The sequence below is a fragment of the Garra rufa genome, chromosome 20, assembly GCF_049309525.1.
Source record: "Garra rufa chromosome 20, GarRuf1.0, whole genome shotgun sequence".
Classification (NCBI taxonomy): Eukaryota; Metazoa; Chordata; class Actinopteri; order Cypriniformes; family Cyprinidae; genus Garra; species Garra rufa.
In genome coordinates, this window is record NC_133380.1 from 17,949,237 (window position 1) to 17,959,055 (window position 9,819).

The 9,819-nt window shown below is 31.4% G+C and overlaps 1 protein-coding gene across 1 annotated transcript; it reads right to left on the minus strand.

The window, feature by feature from the left end:
- Nucleotides 1-633: 633 nt before the first annotated feature.
- pnp4a (purine nucleoside phosphorylase 4a) lies at nucleotides 634-7,814 on the minus strand. The gene is made up of 6 exons (XM_073826082.1): nucleotides 7,739-7,814; nucleotides 7,215-7,378; nucleotides 6,692-6,795; nucleotides 5,156-5,331; nucleotides 4,868-5,058; nucleotides 634-1,371 (listed from the first exon to the last, which is right to left on the minus strand). Exons 1-6 carry the CDS (start codon nucleotides 7,759-7,761, stop codon nucleotides 1,154-1,156), a joined length of 876 nt encoding a protein of 291 aa, XP_073682183.1. The 5' UTR covers nucleotides 7,762-7,814; the 3' UTR covers nucleotides 634-1,153.
- Nucleotides 7,815-9,819: the final 2,005 nt, after the last annotated feature.

The following is a 9,819-nucleotide window of genomic DNA, read 5'->3' on the forward strand; positions in this document are numbered from 1 at the left end:
GAGGGACTCATATGCAACTATTACAGAAAGTTCAAACACTCGCTGATGCTTTAGAAGGAGGGGGTGAAAACTTTTGAACAGAATGAAGATGTGTAGCTATATTTCTCTTATTTTGACTAAATATCACCTTTTTTTTTATTTAGTACTGGCCTTCAGAAGCTATAGAAGATACTTACATGTTTTCCAAAAGAAGTTAGATATACTGATTTTCAAATTAAAAAGGTTTTCACGTTTGAATCTTCTGTAATAGTTGAATATGAGTCGCTCAGTTGTCCTCAGTGTAAAAAGATGGATCTCCAAATCATACAGTCATTGTTGGAAAGGGTTAAAATACACACAAATGCTGAAAAACCAAAGAATCTGTGGTCAAGTGTATGTAAAATTCTGAACAGGGTAATTTTTTATAAGTTCAACTATTATTTTCTTTTGTGGACTATATGTAAACGTCTTCTATGTGAAGTATCTTGTTCAGGTCAGTACTAAATAAAAAATAACATGCATTTTGTATGATCCCTCTTAATTTGGTAAAATAATTACCATTTTGCAGATTCTGCAAGGTGTATGTAAACTTTTGACTTCAACTGTTAAGTAATTAAAACGTAATATAAGTGATTAAATAATTGCAAACTATACTAATTTTCAAAACACTTTTATTGCTGGCATTTTTGCATTATAAGATGCATATTTATAGAAGAGAAGGTTATACAAAAAGGTCTATATCCAGTGGCACATTTACAATGCAAACAGTAAATATAAAATGTATTATAAATAGCATATAGCAATGATTTAAATATCCAACTTTATCATCAAAATATTAACATTAGGAATTATATTACTTTGTATAATGAATAGCAGTGCATTTTTACTGCATGATTCCTCACATAAAGGTGGTCTTAATATTATGTAATCGTCAATATACAAATGCATATACAACCTACACAGCACAAGAAAGATAAACAATTTCTGAATAACATATGGAATAGCCCAGTGTTTTAAGATTGTTATTATGGCACCATCAAACTAGATCAGTTTCGTGATCACTGCAAATAGTAAAATCTTAACATTTTACTGAAAATAACACAGTATGTAGTGATCACATAGCTGCAGATTGTTCTGGATGAGGTTTTGATTGGCAGGTTCAGTGTTGATTACATCATGCCGTGTTGTTGTTGATGTCCATGCGGCTGATGAGCTCTGTGACGAGCGCCTGCAGCGTCTCTGAACGCATTTTGCTCACTTCCAGCACAGCTTCATGATTGACAGACTCGTTGTCCTCATAGCTTTTCACCACTTTGTTAGTGATGAGTGAGAGACCAAAGACTTTCATGCCACAATGACTGGCGACCAACACTTCCGGTGCAGTACTCATTCCTTTAAAGGCAAATTAGACATAAATTTTAAATAAAATGCAACAAGACATACTATTTCTATACAATAAAAGGTGTGTATCAGCCTAGCAATGTGTGTTGCTAAATTACATCATTAGTCAAAGTTACAGACTAAGAATTTTTTTTTTTGAAAAGCTTAAGAGAAAATTCTGCCATGAATTACTCTTGTTCCAATCCCTTAAAACCTTCTTTCATCTTCGGAACACATATAAAGATATTTTTGATGAAATCCAAGAGCTTAGTGACCCTGCATAGACTGCAACACACATGGCACGTTCAAGGCCCAGAAAGATAGTAAGGACATTGATAAAATAGTCCATATTAAATAAAGTCATTATTTTTGTTTTCTTTGTATTCTCACAGCTTCATAACATTATGGTTGAACCACTGATGTCACATGGACTAAGAATTTTGACGTTTTATCTCATTATTTTGAGTTTAAAAGTCATAATTTCGACATACTTTGACTTTTTATCTTATTATAACTTAAGTATGTCAATTTAAATTTTAAAATCTCAATTATGACTTAAGTATGCCATAATTTATACTTTTAAAGTCATAATTTTGAATTTATCTCATAATAAACTTTAAAAGTCATAATTTCAACATACTTCAACTTTATCTCATAATTATAACTTAAGTATGTCATAATTTCGACTTTTAAAGTCATAATTTCGACACTTCCACTTTTTATCTCATAACTATAACTTATGTTATAATTTTGACTTTTAAAGTCATAATTTCGACACTTTGACTTTATATCTCATAATAACTTAAGTATGTCATAATTTCGACTTTTAAAGTCATAATTTCGACACTTTGACTTTATCTCATAATTATAACTTAAGTATGTCATGATTTCAACTTTTAAAGTCATAATTTCAACTTAAGTATTTATAACTTAAGTATGTCATGATTTCGACTTTTAAAGTCATAATCTCGTCACTTCGACTTTATCTCATAATTATAACTTAAGTATGTCATAATTTCGACTTTTAAAGTCATAATTTCGACACTTCCACTTTATCTCATAATTATAAATTAAGTATGTCATGATTTCAACTTTTAAAGTCATAATTTCAACTTAAGTATTTATAACTTAAGTATGTCATAATTACGACTTTTAAAGTCATAATCTCGTCACTTCGACTTTATCTCATAATTATAACTTAAGTATATCATGATTTCGACTTTTAAAGTCATAATTTCGACACTTCGACTTTATCTCATAATTATAACTTAAGTATATCATGATTTCGACTTTTAAAGTCATAATTTCGACACTTCCACTTTATCTCATAATTATAAATTAAGTAAGTCATAATTTCGACATACTTTGACTTTTTATCTCATAATTATAACTTAAGTTTGTCAATTTAAATTGTAAAATCTCAATTATGACTTAAGTATGCCATCATTTCGACTTTTAAAGTCATAATTTCGACACTTTGACTTTCTCATTATTATAACTTAAGTATGTCATAATTTCGACTTTTAAAATCATAATTTCGACACTTCGACTTTATCTCATAATTGTAACTTGTCTGTCATGAGTTCGACTTTTAAAGTCATAATTTCGACACTTCCACTTTTTATCTCATAATTTTAACTTAAGTATGTCATGATTTTAACTTTTAAAGTCTTAATTTTGACATACTTCGACTTTTTTTCTCATAATTAAAACTTAAGTATGTTATAATTTTAACTTTTAAAGTCATAATTTCGACACTTCAACTATCTCATAATTATAACTTAAAGGTTGTATCAGCGATTTCTAGCCTAAAACATAAAGTGTCAATTTCAGCTGACCTTTCTTCACGATCCGCTCGCTGCTTGCCCCATAAATTGTCTGTGAAAAAAACGCGTCTCTCTGGTCAGCCTAGGGTCCGAGATATGCCAAAAAAACAATCGGCACTACGAACCTTTCCACAGATAAACAAACAGTGTTCCAACCAATCAGCGTCAGGGGTTTGGTGTTGTGGACTTTCCTACTGGTGCAGGGATGTGAGGGAGGCGGAGCGAAAGTCCACAACACCAAACCCCTGACGCTGATTGGTTGGAACACTGTTTGTTTATCTGTGGAAAGGTTGGTAGTGCCGATTGTTTTTTTGGCATATCTCGGACCCTAGGCTGACCAGAGAGACGCGTTTTTTTCACAGACAATTTATGGGGCAAGCAGCGAGCGGATCATGATGAAAGGTCAGCTGAATTTGACACTTTATGTTTCAGGCTAGAAATCGCTGATACAACCTTTAAGTAAGTCATAATAGCGACATACTTCGACTTTTTATCTCATAATTATAACTTAAGTATGTCATAATTTCGACTTTTAAAGTCAAAATTTCAACACTTCCACTTTATATATCATAATAACTTAAGTATGTTATAATTTCGACTTTTAAAGTCATAATTTTGACTTTCTATCTCATAGTTTCAACTTTAGAAGTCATAATTTTGACTTTTTATTTCGCAATTAGGACTCAAGTCATAATTTCGACTTTTAAAGTCATAATTTCGACATACTTTGACTTTTTATCTCATAATTATAACTTAAGTATGTCATAATTTCCAGTTTTGAAGTCATAATTTTATCTCAGAATTTTGACTTTATCTCAATTTCAGCTTTTTGTAAGTCATAATTTTGATTTTTATCTCATTAATTCTACTTTTTATCTCGTAATTATGACTTAAGTAAGTCATAATTTAGACTTCTAATAATTATGACTTTTAAGTCATTATTTTGACTTATAATTACGACTATTAAATTTATAATTCGTAATTATTAAGTATGTCATAATTTTGACTTTTTAAGGCATTCATTTTTTTCTTACCTGGCAGAAATAGGCTTCCATATTTTTGCATGTGAAAGCATTGCAATTTCAAAGTTTATGTGCATCACAAGATAATTTTTTTTGACAGAATCATAATCATAAGACCAGAAATAACCAATTGGGGGAAAAAATTATAAATTAATTACAATAAAAAGCACAACAGATAAATTAGACATTCATTTCCTGCTATACTGCATTCATTTCCTAGTTGTAGATATTTTCTAATGTATGCTGAAACAGATGATCACTATTTCTTACCTTTTAATAAAAGTTTCATGCAGATCTCAAATTGCGTATATACGGCATACAGTATGAGATCTGCAAATGGGTCAGGCTTGAGTTCTGCCACAGTATCGGTAACATGTGAGCACCATCACTATAGGTATTATTATCAATGTCTTTACTTCCCTCCTGGGCCTTGAACGTTTCAGTTGTGCTGCTGTCTATGCAGGGTCAGAAAGCTCTCGTATTTCATCAAAAATGTCTAAATTTGTGTTCTGAAGATGAACAAAAGACTTACAGGTTTGGAATGACTTGAGGGTGAGTAATTAATGACAGAATTTTCATTTTTGTGTGAATTATCTTTTAAAATGCCCATTCAAAAGCATTTTAAATATTTGGATTACATACAAACGGTGTTGATCTTACCAACTGCATCCACTCCCAGTTTGTGCAGAAGGCGGGCCTCAGCTATGCTCTCGAAGTTGGGTCCTCCCACCATGCAGTAGACGCCTTCTTGGACATACTGGGAGACACCCATGCTCTTACAGATGTTGAACGCCATCTTCCGCAGGCCTTTGTCATAGACCCCAGACATGGGTGGAAATCGAGGACCAAACCTTGACAGTGTCCGATAAATGATTACATTCCTAATACAGGTGATTCTAATGAATGAACACTTTCTTAACTCACTTCAACATGTACATAGATACTCACTTATCATCATTAGGGCCATTGAGAGGGTTCAGTCCAGCAAGTCCAGGGAAGTTAATGTGGTCACGTATGATCATAATATCACCGCAGCTATAACTGTCCGCTAATGAACCTGCAGCATTAGTGACAATCAAGGTTTCGACACCCAGGAGCTTGAACACTCTCACTGGAAAAGTGACCTGCGGAACACAAGTACAAATTATGTGTAACTGTTAATCCATTTTCAACATCCAGCACCTTTGTAATAAACCTATAAAAGCTTGTGGTTGTACTGTACACGCATACTACCAATAAGCCTGTCTAATCTATCCCTGTGTTATATAAACCACACAAAGGTTTTGATGAATAGTTCATTGTCCTCTGATATGCAGCATGTGACTTAAATCAGCATGACCAGGATGGAGTGAATATACTGTGCGGGCATCCAAAAAAAGTAAAAGGAATCTTCTTATTCAATGATTTTAGACTGCAGCATGACACCATGAATAGAAGAGTGTTTTGAAATTACTTTTGGAATGCAATATAATTTGGTTATATAATATAATTCTATTTGCAACACGTGATTAAAGATTTTAACCTGAGTCATTAAGCAAATAAAGCCTGATGGGACACACTGTGTTAGCTCAAGATAGACGCAAGGTGAACTGAGGTCAAACTGAACTTGCGTGAAAAATGTAAAAAATGTACAATATCGTTTAAAAGTTTAGGTGTCAGTAAGAAATTAATAAAGTAATTTTATTCACATTGAACTGATTAAAAGTGATAGTAAAACATATAATGTTACAAAAAATATTTATATTTTAAATAAATGCTGTTTCTCAAAACAATACGAAGCATCATAACTGATAATAATAATAAGAAATGTTTCTTGAGGATTCATTTAGCATATTAGAATGATTTGTGAAGGATCATGTGATGTTGAAGACTGGAATAATGGCTGTTGAAAATTCAACTTTGAAATAACATTTCATTTTTAAAACGTATTATTTATACATCATCTGAAAGATGAATAAATACGCAAAAAATGAGCGTTCCATTGATGTATGGTTTGTTAGCATAGGACAATATTTGGCCGAGATACAACTATTTGAATATCTGAAACCTGAAAGTGCAAAAAAAATCAAAATAGTGAGAAAATCGCCTTTAAAGTAGTCCAAATTCAGTTCTTAGTAATGCATATTACTAATCCCAAATTTAATTTTGATACATTTACAGTAGGAAATTTACAAAATATTTTCATGGAACATGATCTTTACTTAATATATGAATGATTTTTGCCATAAAAGATGAAATCGATAATTTTGACCCAGTGTATTTTTGGCTATTGCTACAAATGTGCTGCTTAAGACTGGTTTTGTGGTTCAGGGTCACATATTAAAATAGAAAATAGTTATTTCAAATTGTAATATTTCACAATATTACCATTTCTACTGTAAACAAAAAAAAAAAAAAACATCTTGGGAAAACCAAACGTTTGAGTGATGATTTCTGGGGGAAAAAAGTGTGGTACGTAATGTGATTGGTTTAAAAAGGACAAACCTTGCTTAATGAGTGTCCCTCATACATGTGGAATCGGCCCTGCATGCACACACAGGTATTCCCTTTAAGCTCCCCAAAAACCAGCCTTCCAGCATGACCCTTCACTGTTTCAATACACAAACACATACAGAAACATTCAAATTTAAAGCACAATTTGAGCCAAAAATTCTCTATTTCTGCAGGCTAAAAGTTTAACAGTGTAACATGCTAGCATCACTGTAAAAAGTTTTCACCAGTTTCAACTTAAAAACTCAAGTTTAGCAGCTGCCTTACAATTTTAAGTTAAATCAACTTAAGTCATTTCAACTCACAAGTTAAATCAACTCATTTTTATTGTAATAAGTTAAAATGACTTGTAGTTTTAAGCTGATTTAACTTAAAATTTTAAGGCAGCTGCTGAACTTAGTTTTTAAGTTGAATCTGGTGAAAACTTTTTACAGTGCAGAAACAGTGTTTTTATTTTTGCAAATGGACAAAAACACTGAAGCAACTACATTTTTATATGCTTTGACCTGCGTCTTACCTGTGCTCTGAGGAAAGCCAGGGATGTCAGAGTATTTGTATGAGTCTTGGCATTTGAGCGCATCCGCCAGCATTCCTAGCCCAGAGCCGCAGATGATGGCTACTTTAGGTCTGTGTTGTGTCTGGGACAGCAGCCAGTCTGCAGTCTTCTGATAGTCCTCATGGCTGGTGATGAAAAAAAATGTAACTTTTAGTTTTAAGTTGAGTCAAACTAAAATCTATACTCAGAGGGAATTGTGGAATTTAAAACATCAGTTTAACAAAAATAAAACATGCAATTTATTTGTTGCACATTGTGGACTGATCCATAACAGTTAAGTCATATCAGGTCTGTTGTGATTAATACAAAATATTATATTGGCATTATCGATGGCAAATTTCCCCCAAATATACTGTAAAATGACATACAATACCCAGAATTAAACAGAGCTAAACCTTTACATTTTTGACAAAAGTTATGTAGGCTATTTTCTTACATACAATCCTAAAATATGTTTTCAACATTAAGATGGAAAGAAAACTTACCAGATTTGATCTTTGCTATGCATGTTGGTCTTGTGTGTTCGTCTTGAAGCAAGTTGTAAATTGAAGAGTGGTCCTGGAATTGAGCAGTGTGTGAATGAGAGAGCAGCTCTCTCCATTTAAGTAAACCTAATGCCTGACCTCACTAACACACACAGACGCTCTGATTGGTTACAACTCAGTATTATAGTTTAGTCATGCCAAATTGAATGTCTTGTAATTTGTAGGTGTGTCTGAGTTGAAATATCACAGGCGAGCTAAACTTTCAATCAGATTTGGGGGATGTAAGCAAAATCTTACCACATAAGAATATCCAGTGTTTTTATAAGTAGATAATTTTTTCAGAGTACTTACATAATGTTTTTGAATGGAAGGCCATTTTTGCCACCTAAGAAAAAAATTAATGTCTTAAAAAGTCGAAATTACAACTAATTTATGTCATAATTACGAGATAAAATGTTGCATTTTTTACTTTTAAAGTTAAAATTATGGGATAAAAAGTCGAAATTATGACTTTATAAACACATCGGTCACAGGATAGTGGCCTGTGACTGTGTAAAAAGTCATAATTTTGACTTTTTGTCTCATAATTTCGATTTAAGCAAGTCATAATTTCGACCTCATCTCATAATTATGACTTAAGTCATTTTGACTATTAAAATCGTAATTTCCACATTTTTAAAATCCTAATTTTGACTTTTAAAGTCATAATTTCGACTTTTTATCTCATAATTATGACTTTAGTATGTCATAATTTTGACTTTTAAAGTCATAATTTCAACTTTTTTATCTCATAATTATGACTAAAGTATGTCATAATTTCGACTTTTAATGTCATTACTTCAATAACTTTTTATCTTGTAACTATGACTTAAGTCATAATTTTGACTTTATCTCATAATTATTATTGAAGTATGTCATAATGTTGACTTTAAAAGTCAAAATTCCGACTTTTTAAGTCAAAATTTCAACTTTTTTATCCTGTAATTATGACTAAAGTCATAATTTTGACTTTTTATCTCATAACTACGACTTTTAGTCATAATTTCAACTTTTTATCTCATAATTATAACTTAAGTATGTCATAATTTTGACTTTAAAAGTCATAATTTTGATTTAGTCATAATTTCATAATTATGACTTAAGTATGTCATAAGAGATAAGTATGTCATTCGACTTCTTAATGCATAATTTCAACTTTATCTCATAATTATGACTTAAGTATGTCATAATTTCGACTTTTATCTCGTAATTATGACTTTAAAAGTCATAATTATGACTTAAGTATGTCATAATTTTGACTTAAAGCATGAATTTTTTTCTTACATCATTAATTATGACTTAAGTCATAATTTTGACTTTTAAAGTCATCATTTTGACTTTTTAAGGCAATTTTAACTTTTTAAAGTCATCATTACAACTTTTTATCTCATAGTTTCAACTTTGTAAGTCATAATTTCGACTTTTTATCTCTTAATTACGACTTAAGTCTTAATTTTGACTTTTCTCATTATCTTGATTTTTTAAATCTCATAATTATGACTTAAGTATGTCATAATTTCAACTTTTTAATGCATGAATGTTTTTTTATTGCATGGCAGAAATGGGCTTCCATATTTTTCATATGAGAGCATTGCAATTTCAAAGTTTAAGTGCATCACAAGAGTTTTTTTTTTTTTTTGACAGAATCATAATCATAAGACCAGAAATGATCAATTGGGAAACAAAATACATAAATGAATTGCAATACCAAGCACAACATGTGACTACAGATAAATTAGACACATTAATTTCCTACTATACTGCATATGTTTCCTAATGTATGCTGAAACAGATAATCAGTATTTCTTACTTTTCAATAAAAGTTTGATGCAGGTCTCAAAGTGTGTATAGATACAGTATACAGTATGACATCTGCAAATGGGTCGGGCTCGAGTTCTGCCACAATATCGGTAACATGTGAGGCCCATTACCAGGGGTACAGACTCCAACCCAAATCCAAAGCACGGGACCAGAAAAATTTAATTTGGGAACCTCACAAGATTCGTCTGATTGCAAGCAATTTTCCACTTTTAGATGCAGAT